The sequence below is a fragment of the Theropithecus gelada genome, chromosome 7b (genome assembly GCF_003255815.1).
Source record: "Theropithecus gelada isolate Dixy chromosome 7b, Tgel_1.0, whole genome shotgun sequence".
NCBI classification, from domain to species: Eukaryota; Metazoa; Chordata; class Mammalia; order Primates; family Cercopithecidae; genus Theropithecus; species Theropithecus gelada.
Window position 1 is genome coordinate 93,409,347 of NC_037675.1, and position 21,158 is coordinate 93,430,504.

At 37.9% G+C, this 21,158-nt stretch overlaps 1 protein-coding gene across 2 annotated transcripts in view; it reads right to left on the bottom strand.

Moving 5' to 3' along the window:
• TRIP11 (thyroid hormone receptor interactor 11) overlaps positions 1 to 21,158 on the bottom strand; it is a 75,521-nt gene that overhangs the window by 36,083 nt on the left and 18,280 nt on the right. For both annotated transcript variants that reach the window (XM_025392457.1, XM_025392455.1), the window contains exons 5-13: positions 17,786 to 17,854; positions 15,485 to 15,650; positions 13,702 to 14,064; positions 11,252 to 11,292; positions 10,494 to 10,580; positions 7,149 to 7,361; positions 2,934 to 5,966; positions 1,117 to 1,257; positions 397 to 590 (exon numbers count right to left, since the gene is read on the bottom strand). In XM_025392457.1, the coding sequence (XP_025248242.1) occupies positions 397 to 590; positions 1,117 to 1,257; positions 2,934 to 5,966; positions 7,149 to 7,361; positions 10,494 to 10,580; positions 11,252 to 11,292; positions 13,702 to 14,064; positions 15,485 to 15,650; positions 17,786 to 17,854 (4,307 nt within the window). The remainder of the gene's footprint in view (positions 1 to 396; positions 591 to 1,116; positions 1,258 to 2,933; positions 5,967 to 7,148; positions 7,362 to 10,493; positions 10,581 to 11,251; positions 11,293 to 13,701; positions 14,065 to 15,484; positions 15,651 to 17,785; positions 17,855 to 21,158) is intronic.

Sequence of the window (21,158 nt, forward strand, 5' to 3'; positions counted from 1 at the left end):
AAAGGAGATATACCTAATGTAAACGACGAGTTAATGGGTGCAGCACACCAACATGGCACATGTGTACATATGTAACAAACCTGCACGTTGTGCACATGTACCCTAGAACATAAAGTCTAATAAAAAATAAATAAAAAATAAATAAATAAACAAAATAAAAGTTAAATTTCAAAAAATTAAAAAAAAAAAAAAAAAAAGAGTCACAGCCTCAAGTGTGAAACCCCCACACACTGTTTGTGCCTACCTTGGGCAGGTAATGAAATGAAACTGTTTCTTCATCCATAAAATACAGATAATGAATTTTGCAAGGATGCGCTAACATACAAAAAATACTTACTGAGTCTGATATTTAAGAAGTGTTCAATTAAAGTTAATGCAAAAAAATGAAACAATTACCTTGCATTTTCCATTGCATTAGAGGATGAAACTAGCTTTTCCTCCAATACTGTGACTTTCCTTCTTAGTTTAGCCTCTCTATCTTCTGCAGCCAAAGCTTCACGGGTATAAGAATCTTCTGATTCTAAAAGATGATTACGCAATCTCTCTAGCTCCTGGTTTGACCGAAATTCTTTGTCACGTAAACGTTGAACCTGTAGAGAACATTATTTTTCTTCTACAAAATGTTCCCTTACCCCACTACAAACCATTGTCATCAAATCTTTTTCCCATTATTGAAGTGTATTAATTATATACCAATTTCTCATACTGCAAAATGTATTTATGCTAGGAAAAAAAATATCTTGAAATCATCTTGAATATGCATCTGGAAGCTTTACTTCGCAAAATTTAATTCCCTGTGGCTATAATGGAAAATGGAATTATAAAATTCATTCTGTATAAAGTACTCTTTGTGACAGGCCACTTTTTCAGCAAATCTCATTTTTTTCATACTGTATGGGTGGGCAATTTTTCTTATATCCGAGATATGCCATGGTTTTCACTTTTGAAGACTGAAATAAAATACACCATGGGAGATTAAAATTTTACTACTGCACAGCAGAGGAAGACTAAGAAAAATCACCTAAGAGAGAAATTCATTTTCATTGGTCATCTTTCCAGTTCTCTTAATAGTTATTAAACTTGTTGATTCATAATTCCTTTAAAGTGAAAGTATACCTCATTCTGTAGGGCAGTATTTTCCATTTGTTTTTGTTTCAGGGCCAACATGACTTGGTCTCTCTCCTGTTGAAACGCAACTGTCTTCTCCTGCATTGATTTAACTGCGTTTAAAAGCTGATTTAACTCTCCAGCCTTGCCCTTTTGGAAAGAAAAAATTTTAGCTTTAAAAACACACACACACACATATCTTAAAAGAGACATTTTCTTCATTAAATTATTAATTCATTTAATTTTTAAATCGGGCACTGGCAAATGAAGTTAAATCACTTTGTATCTCATGCCTGGCAGCACGTAGTGTTCAAGAAGTGCTAGTTGAATATTTTGTTTTGCCTATCATCTCTTTTCAAAATTTCTGCCACTAAAAGCACAGAAATCATAGCAAAAAGGCACCACCAAACAAGCCCTACACAGCACCCTATACACCACCGAACAAGCCCTACACAGCACCCTATACACCACCGAACAAGCCCTACACAGCACCCTATACACCACCGAACAAGCCCTACACAGCACCATCATATAGTACAGTATAGTATATAGTGTAACAGGAAATCCCCAATAATTCTTTCTAAAATGAATTGTATATAAAAATTTAAATATTATCAAAAGTTTTATATAGTATAGTATATAGTGTAACAGGAAATCCTCAATAATTCTTACTAAAATGAACTGCATATAAAAATTTAAATATTATCAAATGCTACTGGCACTATCCATATAACTGCTATGACCTCCTGTTATATATAGCTGAATAAACCAAAAAGGTCAAAATATACCCAAAGTCACATCAGTGACAGAACTGGGATTCGATTATTTACTGAGCCTATTATGAGAAAAGCATTACCCATGGCTAATACTTTTCAAATTCCAGGTTGTGACTAATCAGTTCATAAAATCAATTTAATGAGTCATTCAGCACATTTTCTTATTATTTTTTAAAAATTTCTAACCGAATGTGCTACCTGAATAGCACATTCTTTTTTTTTTTTTTTTTTTTTCTTTTTCTTTTTGTTGAGACAGAGTCTTGTTCTGTCACCCAGGCTGGAGTGTAATGGTGTGATCTCAGCTCACTGCAACTTCTGCCTCCCAGGTTCAAGTGATTCTCCTGCCTCAGCCTCCCGAGTAGCCGGGATTGCCCACCACCATGCCCGGTTCATTTTTTGTATTTTTTTTAGTAGAGACGGGGTTTCACTATGTTGGTCAGGCTGGTCTCAAACTCCTGACCTCAGGTGATCCACCCACCTTGGCCTCTCAAACTGCTGTGATTACAGGCATAAGCCACCGCGCCCAGCCAGCACATTCTTTTTCAAACAGAGTATCACATGTAATAAGAGCAATTTCTGGTTCCTGAAACTTTTCAGTTACACACACACACACTCTTACTGTGTCACGATGTAAAATGTATTTTTTACTGCAGATGGTTAAAGATGTATGTGTATTTCACAGTGCTTTCCTTATATATAAGAATCTCTAAAATGTTAGCTACTGAAATATACCTAAAATTTGATTAAATTGAAGTGACTTCAAAATTCTCTCATGACATACTTGTTTTCTAAAGAAAAATATTAAGTACTACTTAGTAATCTGTAAAAAATTAATGTACTACCAAAAGTATTTGGAAGTATCTAACAATTTGAGGGAGAACTTCCAAATGTCTCTGAGGAAAATTTATTTAGAATGAATCACACCTTGAAATAAATATTTCTGAATGAACAAATGCACAGTCCTCTTCAAAGACAATATAAATGAAATAACATTTAAAAAAGTCTCCTCCACCTCCAACGTACTTCTACAATACTCCATCCAGAACATACCTGTTCTTTCTCTTTCAATAGCTGTTCAAAAGCAAGAGCCTTCTCCTTCATTGAGTGGCACTCAAACTCTTTTTCTCGCAGCATCATAGAAAACTTCATGTTAGTCTCTTGTAATGCTTGATATTCTGTTTCCTTTCCCTTGGATGTTTCCACTATTTTTTCATTTTCTCCTTTTAGTTTGCCAATGTCCATCTCTAGAATTAATACTCTCTCCTTCAGGTTTGTTACTGCCTGCCTCAAAAGTTCGTTTTCATTTACTTTGTTAGTGAAATTTTCATTGGAAGAAAGTAGTTGATCACTTTTGGCTTTGATTAAGAGGTCTTTTTCCTTAAGTAACTTTTGCAAAACATCTTGTTTCTCCTTTAGCTGCTTGATTTCTGAATCGGTTTGTTCGTGTTCTTTTCTTTCTAGCTCTGAGGTGGCAGCAATCGAATCAGACAATCTGTGATTATTTTCCTGGAGAGTTCTAATTGTTGCATCTTTTTCCTGTAGTGATTTTCTTAGCTCTTCTACCTCTTGCTGAAGCAATTCAGAAGATTGACTCAATACATCAGACTTACTTGCTCTAAGAGACTCTGCAGATTGGGGAGTAAGCAATGATGCAGAAGACAGCTGGGGTGAAATAATATCAAGTTTTCCTAAAAGAAGATCCTTGGTATTGCAAAGCTGCCCAATGCTGTGCTGAACTTGTGCTAATTCCTGCCCAAAATTTTTGAGTTTGGTTTCATTCTGCTCATAACTTTGGATCAGGCCAGTATAGTCCACTTGTAATTTAGAATTATTATCACTGTCAACCAAAACCTGTGCCTGAAGTTGGTGAAGTTCTTCCTGAAGCTGGGCTGACTCGTGTTGCATATTTTGTACCGTGGTCATTACCTGCTGCTTCCACTCTTCCATTTTCTTTACTTGCTGTTTTAACTTGTCACGTTCCTGTAGAAGCTCCTCAAATTGATTACTATTAACACCTCCAGCCTCATTACCAGTGCTGGATGTCTGTAAAACTGCCAATAAAGTCTGACATTTCTGACTCAGAGCATCTATTTCAATGTCTTTTTCTCGAATGATACGTGATAAATTCTGAATAGTTTCTCTAAACATATCTTGGCCACTACTTTCAAATCTAGTAGACAATTTTTTATTTTCATCTTGCAGTTTGATGAGAGCTGCTTCCTTGGCAGCAATGATATCCATCATTTTGTGATATTCTGTTTTTAAATGGCTATTTTCCCTAGTCTTCTCATTCAAAACAGCGAATACCTTTTCTCTTTCCATAGCATAAGCCTGCAGTTGCTGTTGAAGGTAAACAACATCTTGAGTATAGGAAGTTGAAGAAATTCTAGCATGAAGAGCTTGTATCTCCAAGTCTTTCTGCTGAATAATCTGAGTTAGTTTACCAACTTCATCTTTGGATAACTGATCAATCTGTTTAGTTAAAGATATATTCTTTTCATTTAGAAGTTTAATCTCCAGTTCTCGCTCCTTTATTCCTTTCACTAATCTTTCCGTTTCAGCTTTAGATAAATCATGCTTTTCACTTCCATTTTCTATATTAAGGCTCTGAACTTTTGTTTCTTGAAAAATATCAGAGTTATCTGTTTGAATGTCCTGTCTTTCTTCATGTAACTGGGTTTTGATTTGTTCGATTGTTTTTTGCAAACTCTTAATTTCCTCATCTTTCTCTAAAAAGAGCTGGGTGTGTGTGGCGTTCATTTGCTCATGCTGGTATCTAAACTCATCCATTTCCTTCTTTTGCTCTTGTAAAGACTGAAGTAGTTGCATCTTACTCTGGTTTTGATCTTCAATTATCTTTTGATGATGTTTAATTTCCTCTTCAAGATGATCCTTGATCATGTTCAGTTGAGACACCTCAGATGCTAGTTCAGCAACACTATCAAGGGTTTTAGGGTCAGTCACAGGTGCGGTTCGACTCTGCTGTTCCCTGAGTCGTTCCAATTCTTCTTGCAGATGATTATTTTCTTCTTTCATGGATCCAAGACTTCGGTCCTTTTCCTCTATGGTCTGTCTTAAAATTTCATTTTTTCTTAAGGCCTGAGAATATTTATCCAATTCCTCCTGCAGCTTTGAACTTCTTTCTTTAAGCTTTTCAATAAAAATTTCTTTCTCCTTTATAAGTTGTGCCAACTGCCTCTGCTCTTCTAAACTAGATGACAAAATGTCCTTAGTTTCTTTATGGTCAGTATCCATTTGTTCAATATTCTTTTTGAGTTCTGCTATTTCCATGTCTTTCTTTTGATTGAGTTTAATTAAATGCTCATGTTCCAGCTGTAAGGGAGAGGTATTCAAATTACGTGCATTTGACAGTTCTTCAATGGTTTTCTCGTACTTGTTTGCTTCTTCCAATAGCCTCTTTTTAGCCCGACACAATTCTGCTTCTATCTCTCCTTTTTCCATTTTTAGAGTCTCCACAATAGTGTTTTTTTCCAGAGAAAGCTGCTTGTTACCAGCAAGAGATTCTTCTAACTGATGCCTCACATCTTCACATGCTAAAACTAACTTTTCATTCTCCATTTTGACATCAAAAGCAACTTTCTTTAAATTTTCATTGAGCTGTTCTAATTCTGAAAGATTTTGCTTTAAGTTTCTAACTTCAGCTTCTCTTTCTTTAAGTAAGATATCCTTAAAATTATTATCAGAGTCTTCTTGATTTAGAGACTGAGTTAACTCATTCCTCATTCTAGAAAGCTCCTCCTCATTTTGTCTAATATGCTCCTCAAGTTCTAAATTCTCCTTCTGGATGCTTACATTACTTTCTTGTGATTTATTTAGCTGATCTACTAAATTTTCTACTTTGTCCTCAAGTTTCTGCTTGGTTAAATGTAAATCATTTAGGGCCACTTCACTTTGAAGTAGCTTTTCTTTCTGTACATCTAACTCTTTAGTAATGTCCATTTTATCATCTTCAAGTTGATGAACTCTCTTTTTTTCATCATTTAGATCTTGTTTCAGTTTACTGATGATGCTATCTACTTCATTTTGTTGCTTTGATAGCTGATCTTTTATCAAAATCATGTGCTGAAAGAAAAATTTACATGGAGACTTTACAACATGTTCTCATTTTACTACTTAAAGAAAATTTTATAAAATCTCATACATAATAAAAGAATAATCCTCAGATATTTCTAATCCTTCTTCAAAACATTGTTTTTCTATCAAAACACCCACTGTGAAATTACTTATTACTATTTTACAGCAAATCCATCTTGCCATTTTTTTTTTTTTTTTTTTTTTGAGACAGAGTTTTGCTCTTGTTGCCCAGGCTGGAGTGCAATGGCATGATCTTGGCTCACCGGAACCTCCGCCTCCCAGGTTCAAGCAATTCTCCTGCCTCAACCTCCCGAGTAGCTGGGATTACAGGCATGCGCCACTACACCTGGCTAATTTTGTATTTTTAGTAGAAATGGGGTTTCTCCATGTTGGTCACGCTGGTCTCAAACTCCTGACCTCAGGTGATCTGCCCGCCTAGGATTCCCAAAGTGCTGGGATTACAGGCATGAGCCACCACACCTGGCCCCATCTTGTCATTTTTAAAAGCATTTTAGGGATAAGAATTTAAAACCAAAGATGGTAAATAGTACTTTTTTTTTTTTTTCCAGACGGATTCGCTCTGTTGCCCAGGCTGGAGTGCAGTGGCATGATCTCGGCTCACTGCAACCTCTGCCTCCTGGATTCAAGCAATTCTCTGCCTCAGCCTCCTGAGTAGCTGGGATTACAGGCACCTGCCACCACGCCCAGCTAATTTTTTGTATTTTTAGTAGAGATGGGGTTTCACCATCTTGGCCAGGCTGATCTTGAACTCCTGACCTCGTGATCCACCCGTCTCTGCCTCCCAAAGTGCTAGGATTACAGGTGTGAACCACCGCGCCAGGCATATTGTTTATTTTTAACTCTACACTAGAGTAAGAGTCAACAAACTATAGCGATTGGCCAACTCAGGGATGCTGCCTGTTTTGTAAATAAAATTTTACTGAAACATGGTCATACTCATTTGTTGATATCACAACAGAGTTGAGTAGACTGAGACTATACGGCCTACAAGGCCAACGATATTTACTATCTAGCACTTTACCAAAGAGGTTTGTCAATCTCTATGAACTAAAATATTAATTAAATCAAACCCATCATTTCTGCATGTTAATCCAGTGTTTAGTCTACTTAGTAGAATGTGCTGCCTCACTGTATTTAATACAGTGTTACCTTTGTAGCTTCTTGATTCTGTCTGTCCAATTCTTCTATCTCAGCTATCAGTGTTTCCTTTTCACTAATACTCTGATTGAGTTCTTGTTCCTTTGCCTCCAAATTAAGTCTTAAGTCATGTAATTCTGAATCCAAACTTATGTCTCTTGTAGCTGTACTTTTAATTACTTCATATTCATTGTTCAATTTTAAAAGTGACATCTGAAGTTCTTCCTGAAATGATAAAAGGAAAAAAGCAACACATACTTTCAACTGGAGACACCAAAAGATTAAAAACATACATAGAAGCAAAACTTGGGAATCTATTTTGAGCGCTCTATATTGGAAACAGTACTGAACAATACCTCAATAATTGTATGTAAAATTCAACAAACCACATCCTTCATTCATGTGCAATTTTACTTGTAGCTTCAAGCAAAACATTTCTACATCCCTAGACAGATGCAACGACTCTAAGTTTGTCCTCTAGCGCCAAGTTCTTCTTTATAAAAACATTCCCATTTGAGAGCCTCTCCTATCCTGCTCCACTGTGGCTACCCTTTGTCCATCCCCTGACCCCACCCACCGTACATACATACTTTTCAAAATGTCCCCAAGTCTTTCTGCCTTCCTCACTTCCATTCTCTAACATCCAGTCATTAACAGCCTCAGACTAAATAAAAATATAAAAAAATCAATGCTCCTTCACCCAAACGTTTAGCCTCTCTAATTAGAAAATAAAAAGTTTCTTTTCTCTTACCAAAGGAATTTCCTTTATTACTTTTGCTTCTGTCAGAATATGGAACTTTTTCTTGACCCAAGAAATAATCCTCCTTCCTTCCTTTACCTTCTAACCTGAGCATGGACTCGGTTCCCCTCTGTCACACCTGACATTCCTAAAGATAGTATATATACATTTTATAGTCTACTACCTGGTATTTAATGCTTTCTCCAAAATCTCAGAAGTGGGACAGGTCTCTCTGCTTCAACATTATTTCAGTCTCTAGTTATAATGTTTATAATAAACTATATATTAAAGCCTTCTTTCACTGACAGATTTTTAAACATCAAACCCATATGGAATCTACTTTAAATAAGAGTCTTGAACCAGGCGTGATGGCATTTATCTATAGTTCCAGAAGGCTACTTAGGTGGCTGAGGCAGAAGGATTACTTGAGCCAAGGAGTTCAAGGCTGTAGTGCACTATGATCATGCTGTGATCAGCCACAGTACTCTAACCTGGGCAACACAGCAAGACTCTCTCTAAAAAATAAAATTAAAAAAAAATAAGAATCTCAAATTCCTTCAAATAAACAGCCTAATAGAAACCTTATAAAAGAAACTCAACATCGCGTTGGAGAGTTAGTTGAAAAAACAGAGATCTGATAAAAGCTATACTAGAGCATCTGTATCACAATTCCTATTTCCTTCCAATTCAAAAATTTATTCTGACTACAGCTGAAAGATGGAAACAGCATTCTCTTAAGTCTTTCTGAAGTTATCTGTTCAAATTAGGAGAACCACAAAAATTTTCTTCAGGTGGATCTTAAAAGCACAGACAGCCTCATAGGTACTTTTAAAAAAAATTACTTAGTGTGTTTTTGTAGATATGGTGTCTCACTATGTTGCCCAGGCTGGTCTCAAACTCCTGGCCTCGAGCAATCATCCCACCTTGGCCTCCCAAAGGGCTGAGATTACAGCATAAGTCACCACACTCGGCCCTCATAGGCACTTTTGGTATTCTTAATCAGTAAGCAGACACAATTCATGGACTACTTAACATCAAAAGAAAGGAGAAACAGCTATCAGAACTAGCTACTGAAACCAAACACATCATGAAAAGGTTACAGGTCCTACCAGATAAGTGCAGAGAGTTCTGCCAACTACAAACTACTAGGTCAGTCAGGGAAAGAGCAGAATACAATGGGAGCAAAAACAGGAAAGACAAAATATATATAATATAGTAATTTTTTAAATGATGGGGAGATACTGCTAGCACATAGTGGGTAGAAAGAGTGGCAACAAAAATCCCACAATACACAGGGTAGCGCACACAACTAAGAATTTTCCTGCTTAAATGCCAATAGCAGTCCCTTTGAGAAACACTGCATATATACTAATGTGGAAAGATGTTAGAAATATGGTATGTAAAAAGGGTATTTATAATAAGCTGAGATTTGTATTTTTTAAAGCTACTGATATATACAATCATACATGCATAGACATAGTCCAGAAAGAAACACTAGAAACTGGTAACAGAGACTGCCTCTGGGAAAGAGGCCAAGCCACAGAGGTACAAAAGATGCTCTACTTGTACTGTCCGAAGGTTTTCAGTATGTATGTTTTCTGAACACATATATCAGAAAATATGTATCACTTTTTAAAATTAAGAATTTAAATTAAGACACTGGTCTTTAACTTAATAATACTAGCTTACAACTCTCCTATATTTAAGCACCTGCCTTAGCCAATAAATTTCACCCAAGTGGTTCAAACATAAAAACACTACTAAATACCTTTCCCTTTCAGAATCTTATTCCTTCCTGCTATGAACACATACAATAAAGACCTTCTTTCTACCACTGAAACTGTTGCTCTGTACCCCTATAAAGACCTTCTTTTGCCAGGCGTGGCGGCTCACGTCTATAATCCCAACACTTTGGGAGGCCGAGGTAGGCAGATCACCTGAGGTCGGGAGTTCGAGAGCAGCCTGACCAACACGGAGAAACCCCGTCTCTACTAAAAATACAAAATTAGCTGGGTGTGGTGGCTGGCGCCTGTAATCCCAGCTACTCAGGAGGCTGAGGCAGGAGAATCGCTTGAACCCGGGAGGCAGAGGTTGCAGTGAGCCGAGATTGCGCCATTGCACTCCAGCCTGGGCAACAAGAGTGAAACTCCATCTCATTAAAAAAAAAAAAAAAAAAAATTAACTTCTTTCTACCACTGAAACTGTCGCTCTGTATGCCTCACCACTAAGAAAGTACTGTCCACCAAAATGGACACATTCTGAAGCACATAAGTAGCCTATACAGTTATTGCAGTATGCCACTCCAGACCTCCTGACCTACCTGTGTCTGCTCCCGCTGCCAGGACATCATCAGAAACCAAAACAGAACCTCCACCTCTCTTTTCTGCTTGTTTCTGTGTGCCTACTAGCTTATTTCTAAATATGAACTCAAGCCAGCCACTTACACTCTGAACTTTGCCCAAGTACTTCCATCTAGCCTGACAAGCATCAATGAGATCAGCTTTATTCTAAGGACTTGAGCTCAATTACTCAACATTCCATTTGGATATCAATTGGCCTTTGGCTGTGAACTATAACACACAACATTTTAATTCTGCCCCCATTTTTACAGCACCAACCTTTTCTTGACTCAGCAATGACTTCTCTTTTTCTAAAACTTCGATATGCATTTTAAGTTTCAGATTGTCTTCAGCAAGACTGTTATCCTACAAAAATATTAAAGCAGTGTTTTCAGGTAACAAGAAATTTCCAGTTTATAAAAAAGCAGGCAATCTATACAACTGTGTGTTTCTATTCAGTATTTCTTTAATGATATGTAATAATTATAAGAATGCAATACTTAGCCGGGTGCGGTGGCTCATGCCTGTAATCCCAGCACTTTGGGAGGCTGAGGCAGGCGGATCACAAGGCCAGGAGATCAAGACCATCCTAACACAGTGAAACCCTGTTTCTACTAAAAATACAAAAAATTAACCGGGTGCAGTGGCATGCTCCTGTCGTCCCAGCTACTCGGGAGGCTGAGACAGGAGAATCGCTTGACCCCAGGAGGCGGAGGCTGCAGTGAGCCGAGATTGCGACTCCAGACTGGGTGACAAGCAAAAGGCTCCGTCTCAAAAATAAATTAAAAAAAAAGAATGCAACACTTATAAGAGTGTGTAAAATGAATGAAACCAGTCACGCATTTTTGACACTCTTACAGAAGACTTCCTTATTATGCTTGAAAAAATATAAAAATATATTTACAAAATAACTTCTAATTATTAGAAAAGAAATAACTCTTTGAATCTCTTAAGGAAAATTAAAACTCATTTCGCACTTGGTATAGGATCTGCTTCCACTGTCTCTATGCATATAACATTTGTCAAAATTAATTTACCTGGTTTAAACTACTCAATCTCATTATTTCGTTTTCGGCATCTGCAAAAACAGCAAATGAACCTGACATTAAAATTATTTAGAGTAACCTATTATCTTCAATATTAAACTCAGAAATGTAACCCAATTAAAACAAAGTGTATATCTAAGCACCAATGGCAAAAGCAGTAACAGTTCTGAGTGAAACACGTATTTGTATTCCTGTTTTGTTGTATCAAATAAATCATAAATGCCCATTAAAAACCACATTAAAATCCAATTCTATGGATAAGTATAAGAAAAAATTAAAATTGTATTGTGGATGAGTCGCAAGTTATTGCCTTGATAAAAATGCTAATGACAACCAGGTTTCAACATGAATTGACTAGTTTGAGAAGCAGGAAATAGTACATGGTTTAAGACTGGAGGAAAACAATTTAAAAGTAATATTTTATTATGTATATTTATACCACCACAATACCATAATCTCTCAATTATCTAACGTGATTTAGATGTGAATGCTGAGAAAAAGACCATTCAATCTGTTATTATAGACAGATCCATAAATAGAAGAGGTACACAAAAAAACACAGCTGAAATCATTGATTTGACATTCACTCAGGAATATTTAGCATTTACTATGAGACCAGGTGCTAGACAAAAAGCTGGAAAAACTTAGCCTTTGCTCTCAAAGAACTTACAACTTAGAGAGGAAGAAAAATTAGTAAGCACAGGATTATAACACAGTATGACAGAGCAAGCACGGGATGCTACGAGAACAAACAGGGTAAACGCCTAATCCAGACTAGGAGGAGCAAATGGGGCCAAGAAGTGGCAGTGCTAGGTACTTCTCAGGGGAGGTTAATACCTGCACTGAATCAATATACTGAGAGTCGACTAAAAGAGCCATAGAGACACCCCACACAGAGAAAGCAGAAAATGCAAGGGTAACAGAGTGAAGAGGCAACATCGCTCGTTTAAGGAACTATAGCAAATTCAATATGGCTCAAGTTTAGAATGCAGGAGCATGGGAATAGTTGAAACTGAAGAGGCAGGCAGGAACTAGATCATGAGAGACATTATCATGTCTAAGAAATTTAAACATCATCCTGAAGTTCACAGGGAGCTACAAAGTACTAAAAGCAGGGGAGTATCCTGCTTTGCATTTCTGACAAATTATTCTGGCTGCAGAATGAAAAAAATAGATTGAAGGAATCGTGGAGAAGAGAGAATTTTAAAAGCTAACTCTTCAGCGGGGGGCAGTGGCTCACGCCTGTAATCTCAGCATTTTGGGTGACGGAGGTGGGTGGATCATGAGGTCAAGAGATCGAGACCATCCTGGCCAACATGGTGAAACCCCATCTCTACGAAAAATACAAAAATTAGCTGGGCATGGTGGCACATGCCTGTAGTCCCAGCTACTTGGGAGGCTGAGGGAGGAGAATCACTTGAACCCAGGAGGTGGAGGTTGCAGTGAACCGAGATCATGCCACTGCACTCCAGTCTGAGCTACAGAGCGAGACTCCGTCTCAAAAAAACAACAAAAAAAGGCTAACTCTTCAACATCTACTATTGGCTAGACACTATCCTAAAGAGTGGCAGATAGTAACTCATATAATCCTCATTACTAAAACTACAAGGAAGATACCATTATTATCCCAACCCTATAGATGAAATAACCAACGCATAGAGATGTTAACCTGTCCAAGGTCAGCTAATTAGTGATAGAGCTCGATTCCAACCCAGTCATGTCCTTAACCACTATGCTGTTCTGCTCCATTCAGAGAGCTGCCATAGTTAACATAGGCAAAAAGCAATTATGACTGGCTGAAGTAATTCTATGGAAATGGAAATAGAAAAAAGAGGAAGGACTAAGGCAGTGGGTTTTTCAGGCAAATAAACTCATCTGGATCACCCAACATGATAAATAAGTAAATGTATTATTCTTACATAAGTAAATTTATTTTTTAAATAAGTAAACATTTTTTAAAACATAAGTACAATTACTTTAAAATGTATTTTATTTACTGGTGTTTGGCCTATTTCATTTAGCACTAATTTTTTGTAACACAGAATACTGGTATAGTAACTAAATATCATCATGAGCATAGAAAATGGTGGAAGACCTATGGCTCTAAGCACTCAGGGCTTTGCTTGGATATAGGAGATCATTTCAAACAGGTAACAACTGACTTTGAAGAAGAAGGGCCGTATTCCCTAACTGGAGGATGTGGGCTGTGATGAGTTACAGAAAGTATAGCAATACTTAATCCTTTTTAACAGGAAATTCCTATTTGCAATCTATTAACTCTTACACTGAATCCAAACCACACAATTCTACCCAAATGACACACAGTCATTTCCAGGAATATGCCATTTCCACTAAGTATTCAGTTAGTGAAGCATCTGTCTCTAAAAACAACTACTATGCAATGAAACAGCAATCTGAAATAAGTTTCAAAGACTGTATACCAGACAGTGCTTGTTGTAGTCTGAACACTTCTTCCACTGATGCACTCTGGGCAAGAATTCTTTCCTTTTCTGTCACAGTATCACTTTGCTTCACAGCAGAAGGCTGCAATTTACTACATTCCAATTTTAAGTTTTCACATTCTTCCATTATTTGTCTCTTTTCCACATTTAGCTGTTCTTGTTCTCTCCTCAAAGTATCTCTGTCATTTTCTGCAGAAGATAATTTTTTATTTATATCTTTTATTTTATCCTCAAGTTCTTCCATTTTTTTGGTAGACTCCACTTTTTCTGTTTGTAGAACTTGAATAGTTTTTTGCATCTCATAAATTTTAGAGATATCAGTTTCTACAATTCCAGAGCCACCTAGAACATAAACACAAAACAAGGACATCAAATGTTAAGTACCAAGAAATAAACGGCTTGCTATATACAATTAAGAGATTTAAGACAGTTCAGAGGCCGGGCGCGGTGGCTCAAGCCTGTAATCCCAGCACTTTGGGAGGCCGAGACGGGCGGATCACAAGGTCAGGAGATCCAGACCATCCTGGCGAACCCGGTGAAACCCCGTCTCTACTAAAAAATACAAAAAACTAGCCGGGCGAGGTGGCGGGCGCCTGTAGTCCCAGCTACTCGGGAGGCTGAGGCAGGAGAATGGCGTGAACCCGGGAGGCGGAGCTTGCAGTGAGCCGAGATCCGGTCACTGCACTCCAGCCTGGGTGACAGAGCGAGACCCCGTCTCAAAAAAAAAAAAAAAAAAAAGACAGTTCAGAATTTGGAAAGCTTAAAAGTTAAATTACTATAATGAACTAAGTGTTTTAAAATAAATAAGTTTGGGGAAAATCTTTGAATCAACTACATAAAGGCCTATGTCTCTTAGTTTGAAAGAAAGTGATAATATCTCTAATCATTTATTACCAAAGTATTATCACCAAATAATGCAAAGAAATCTATAAATTATAACTATTTACCACAAAGGCAAAAAGGACGTTTCCATTTTCACATAATTTTTTTTTTTTTTGAGATAGAATCTCACTCTGTTGCCCAGGCTGGAGGGCAGTGGTGCCATCTCAGCTCACTGCAACCTCTGCCTCCTGGGCTCAAGTGATCCTCCCACCTCACCCTCCCAAGTAGCTGGGACCACAGGTGAGCACCACTATGTCTGCTAATTTTTGTATTTTTAGTAGAGATGGGGTTTCGCCATGTTGGCCAGGCTGGTCTCAAACTCCTGGCCTCAAGTGATCCACACACCTTGGCTTCCCAAAATGCTGGGGTTATAGCCATAAGCCACCACTCCCAGCCACAGAATCTTAAAAGGAGAGGTGCCACTGCAAATTTCTGGCAGATAAGCAGAACTAGTCATTTACTCTTCTTTATAACTTAGTGCAAGTTTACAGCACTGTCCTGGTCTTAGAATGCTAGGTCTATCATTTAATTATGTCATCTAATATGTTAAATTAATAAAACTATCAACTGGCCAGGTACAGTGGCTCATGCCTGTAATCCTAGCACTTTGGGAGGCTGAGGCAGGTGGACCACCTGAGGTCAGGAGTAAGAGAACAGCCTGGCCAACATGGCGAAACCCTATCTCTACTGAAAATACAAAAATTGGCTGGGCATGGTGGCGGGCACCTGTAATCCTAGCTACTTGGGAGGCTGAGGCAGGAGAATTGCTTGAACCTGGGGGGCGGAGGTTGCAGTGAGCAGAGATCGCGCCAATGCACTCCAGCCTGGGCAACAGAGGGAGACTCCATCTCAAAAAAAAGAAAGAAAGAAAACTAATAACCTTGTTGTAACAGATTTTCAAGTTCTTCAATTCGTTCTTCATAGTCACTTAATTCTTCTCGATGTCGTCGACTTATTTCTGTCAATTTCTGTTGGTGTGCATTCTGCAGTACTGACATTTCATGTTGATGGTCATCAATTTCCTGACTTCGGTTCTGTTTTAGTTCCTTAAAAATTAAAAACAAAGTTATTCACATTTATAATCAATAAATTTATATAAGCTATATATTTAATTGTTGTCCAAAAGTCTGCATTATTAAAAAGAATTCTCAGAACATGTTAAGGCTGAAAAGAATTTAAACACAGACCCAAAATTAGGACAATTCTGAACAACTTCACCCTTTCCTTTCCTAGGTCTCAAAAACAGTTTTTCTACTTCTAATGAGGGAACATCAGCAAGAAAAGGCTGAAACAAATGATGAGTAAAAATGTCTTTTCTTGAATATCTGTGACTATGAACTTCTCCTTTTCCTAATGACACATTCCACCAATACCAGTGTCACCCCTCTGACCAATCTGTACCTGCTGTTCCACTACTTCCACCCTCTCACTCAGCCTTTCCTTTCACCAGGAAAGGAACTCCCAAACTGTCAACCTGGCGCCTTCTTACCCAAGTTGAGCTCACTGTGTCTCTCACAGGAACCTGGATCTTGAGCTGAGTCCATCAACTAGGGAAACTGGTTTGACGGGAAGCACCAGGACAGGTGCCCTCTCAAGAGTCTGTCTACTGGATCCCGCCACCCAGATTCCTAATACTCTTCCCACTCCTATCCACCCTGAGGCCAAAATATTCAACTCCTCCTTCAATCCTGCCGATGGACTACCCTGGGTTCTTCCAGTAAATCCTCTTTTGCTTTGCTTGGCCGGAGATGGTTTTTGTTGCTTGTAACCAAAAATCCTAATCTATGGAAAAATTGATGCTCTTATGGAAAAAAAAAGAAAAAAAAATCCTAATCTATAAATTAACTTCTTACTTAAGTGCCAGCACTGGGCTAAGAGCTTTACATTTAAACCTCAAAACAATCCTACAAGATAGGTATTATGATAGTCTCTATTAATAATAAAACAGAAGTAACTTGCCCAAAGTTAGCATAGCACGTAAATAATACAGCCAGGATTCAAACACAGGTCTGATCTGGATTCTGTCCACTCTAGTATTGGAAAAATAATGAACCCAAAACTAAAAATTCTGTATCTGACAACAATTTTAACAATAAAAATAATTCACTGCCACAATAATATATGCAACTAAGACTTTTCTTTAAAGAAATAATAATTGGCTGGGTGTGGTGGCTCACGCCTGTAATCCCAGCACTTTGGGAGGCTGAGGCGGGTGGATCACGAGGTCAGGAGATCGAGACTATCCTGGCTAACACAGTGAAACCCCATCTCTATTAAAAATACAAAAAATTAGCCAGGCGTGGTGGTGGGCGCCTGTAGTCCCAGCTACTTGGGAGACTGAAGCAGGAGAATGGCGTGAACCCAGGAGGTGGAGCTTGCAGTGAGCTGAGATTGCGCCACTGCCCTGCACTCTAGCCTGGGCAACAGAGCGAGACTTTGTCTCAAAAAAAAAAAAAAAAAAGAAATAATAAATGACATGAATTAGCAAAATTCTACCGCTAAGGTAAAATAAGTATTTCCAATGCATGATATTAGTATTTTATTTTGTCCATATCCTTTAACCCTAAACCTTGAAACTTCAGCAAGCGTGCAATTATGTTTTAATAAAGACAGTTTTACAAGATACAATAGAGTATAGAGACTTACGAAAGATAAGCTCCGTAATAAATGTTCAAAACCAAATGATTCTGGAAAGACAGAGATTTTTATATACTTTACTTGCCATAAATAATAAAGAAGATCAACAAAATTTTTTAAAAATGGGCCAGGCCCATTGGCTCATGCCTGGAATCCCAGTTTTGGGAGGCTGAAGCAGGAGGATGGCTTGAGGCTAGAAGTTTGAGACCAGCCTGGGCACCATTAGCAAGCCCCATCTATAGAAAAAAATCAGAAAAAAATTAGCCAGGCATGGTGGCATGTGTGCCTGTAGTCCCAGTTACATGGGAAGCTAAGGCAGGAGGATCACCTGAACCCAGGAGTATGAGGCTGTAGTGACCTGATCATGCCACTGCACTCCAGTCGGGGTGACACAGTGAGACCCTCTCTCTAAAAGAAAAAGAAGTATCATAATCTATAGAATGATAACGACTTTTATAACTGAGACCTTTACTAATTCAGGCCTATGCTTTTATAAGCAGATTTAGATGCATAACTCCCACCATCAATCAACAATTTGACTTACCTTAATGATATTTTGTAGTTTACATATTTCACTTTGATCAGAGTTATGTGTTCCTTGTGCTTTGGAAATCTAGATCAGAAAAAGAGAATTAGTAAATAATTATACTGATTTTCTTGTCACCAGAAAGCCACAAACTAACTTCATTATAAGATAGTTTTTTAAAAAGGGGGATTTTCACAGATTCTGATTAAAGAATAGTGAATAATACACAATAAATAAAAGATGTCATATTTAAGAATTTATTAACTAATGGGGGGACAACAATTTTACAAAATAACTAAGTTAAGGTAGAAAAATTTATAGCATATTTTACTTAGCTTGACAAAATGTAAGGGTAAAGATAATTGAGCAGCTTTCTAAAAGGAAATTTCTTTTTTCTTTCTTTATATTTTGAGACAGGGTCTTTCTCTGTCACTCAGGCTAGAATGCAGTGGTGTGATCATGGCTCACTGCAGCCTCCACCTCCTGGGTTCAAGCAATCCTTCCACCTCAGCCTTCCAAGTAGCTGGGACTACAAGCACATGCCAGCATTCCTAGCTAATTTTTTTTTTTGTAGAGACAGGGTCTCACTATGTTGCACAGACTGGTCTCGAGCTCCTGGCTGCAAGCAATCCTCCTGCCTTGGCCTCCCAAAGTGCTGGGATTAGACATGAACCACCATGCCTGGCAAAATCAAATGATTTTACCCAGAAGATCTCTACCCAATAGAGAATAACCTTTGTTTTAACAAATAAATAAAACAACCTTTGGATTCTTCTCATTCAAAGCTGTATGTTGTTCATTTATCTTTATTAATATTACTATATAGCATCTTAATGAACCAAAAGCTACTCTAGGACTGAAAGAAAGAATAAAGTATAATAGAAAAAATACAGAATTTAGTCAAAACACGTGTGTTTGAATCATAACTTAACCACCGTGGCAATGGATGGTATGACTTAAACTTTTAGTTTCTTAGGGCTGAGCACGGTGGCTCACACTTGTAATCCCAACACTTTGGGAGGCCAAGGTGGGTGGATCATGAGGGGAAGAGATCAAGACCATCCTGGCCAACATAGTGAAATCCTGTCTCTACTAAAAATACAAAAAAAAATTAGCTGGGAGTGGTGGCGGGCGCCTGTAGTCCTAGCTACTTGGGAGGCTGAGGCAGGAGAATCGCTTGAACCTGGGAGGCAGAGGTTGTAGTAAGATGAGATCACGCCACTGCACTCCAACCTGGCAACAGAGTGAGACTCCATCTCAAAAAAAACAAAAACAAAAACAAAAAACCCTTTCCGTTTCCTTATCTATAAACTACAGGTAATAAATACATCTCATAGTTATTAACATAATAATCTACTGTGATAATACATACGGAAGCATCTTATAAACTGTACTGCAAATGTTAATTTTATTATGTCTTGCTAGAAAATTAAGTCCTCTGAAAGGTCCCAAGTACACCTTTTTTACCTTTATAGTCGAGTACAGGTCTGTCATGGAGTAGGCATTTAAGATACATTGAAGTGAACACACCAAAAACCATTCTCTTCCCTATGAAATCTTACCCTAACCAATGTTTCTTAAAATATGTTCCTCAGGTTATCAGAATCACCAGGGCTATTTGTTTAAATACAGTTTAAGGCCCTAAAACTGGCTAACAAATTGGTATCTCTGAAGGTACTACAGAAGATCTCCAATACTGCCAAGTTCCCCAGGTCAGTTCTTATACACACAAAGTTTAAGAACTACTGCTTTTTGGAGATGAGATGGTCAAACAGATCATCCTCTCTAAGGCTTATTTTGGGTACTGAGAATGTCTAGCAACTTGTGAAAGAAGGAGATAATTTTAATTGGGAAGATTTCTCCTTTACATAACTAGATTACATTCACAAAAACACAAAAAATAATCTCTTTACTCATATAATTTGTTTCCTTACATTGATGAAATTAAATCTAAATGAACAATGTTTCAGTTTACTCCAGGTCTCATGTCTACTGACAATTTCCATAGTATACAGGTTAAGAATCCCTAATCCAAAAATCCAAAATCTGAAATGCTCCAAAATCTGAAACATTTGAGTGCCAACATGAAGCCACAAGTGGAAAATTCCACACGTAAGTAATTAATGCAAATTTTGGTTCATGCACAAATTATATATTATTATTTAAAATATTGTATAAAATTACCTTCATAAGTACCTATGGGTATAAAGTTTATATGTAACATAAATGAATTCCATGTTTGGACGTGGGTCCCATCCTCAAGATATCTCATTATGTTTATGAAAATATTCCAAAATCTGGCCGGGCAAAGTGGCTCACGCTGTAATCCCAACACTTTGGGCGGCCTGAGGTCAAGAGTTTGAGACCAGCCTGGGTAACATGGTGAAACCCCATCTCTACTAAAAGTATAAAAAAACATTTAGAACTACTGCTTTTTGGAGATAAGATGGACAAACAGATCATCCTCTCTAAGGCTTATTTGGGGTACTGAGAATGTCTAGCAACTTGTGAAAGAAGGAGATAATTTTAATTGGGCATGGTGGTGGGCGCCTGTAATCCCAGCTACTCAGGAGGCTGAGGCAGGAGAATTGCTTGAACCCGAGAGGCAGAGGGTGCAGTGAGCCGAGGTGGTGCCACTGCACTGCAGCCTGGGCAACAGACTGAGACTCTGTCTCAAAGAAAAACAAAAAACAAAAAAGAAAGAACAAGAAAAGATTCCAAAATTCAAAATCTGAAACACCTCTAGTCTCAAGTATTTTGGATAAGAGATATTCATCCTGTATAAAATCTAATATGTAAGACAAAAAAGGGTTCCTTGGAAGGAAGTTTACAGCCCCAAATAACAAAGAATTAATTTCTAGTGCATGAGAAAAAAGACAAAATAGTTTATCATATTTTATAACATCAATTGCCGGATTTTCATTTTACATGTAACTAGAGCTAACAGAAACCTCAGACAACATCCAAGCAAGCGGTTTCAAACACGGTGTTTCAGAGTCCCGGTGTTTCCACCAGAGGAGTCTCAGGAACTCCAGAAGATAAGGTTCTTGGTTCAACCACAGCAACCCAATTTTTTTTCCTCTCATAATGTTTTATTTAAAAAAAAAAAAAAAGGATCTGTTGCTTTAATTTTTTTTCCAAATAGTGTACAGAAAGGGAAACTGAGACTGGGAGAGAAAGATGACATGACCAAAATCAATTAGAAAGGCACCAGCAGAGGCCAGGCGCAGTGGCTCACGCCTGTAATCCCAGCACTTGGGAGGCCGAGGCGGGCGGATCACGAGGATCACAAGGTCAGGAGTTCAAGACCAGCCTGACCAACATAGTGAAACCCCGTCTCTACTAAAAATACAAAAATTAGCCAGGCATGGTGGCACGCACCTGTAATCCC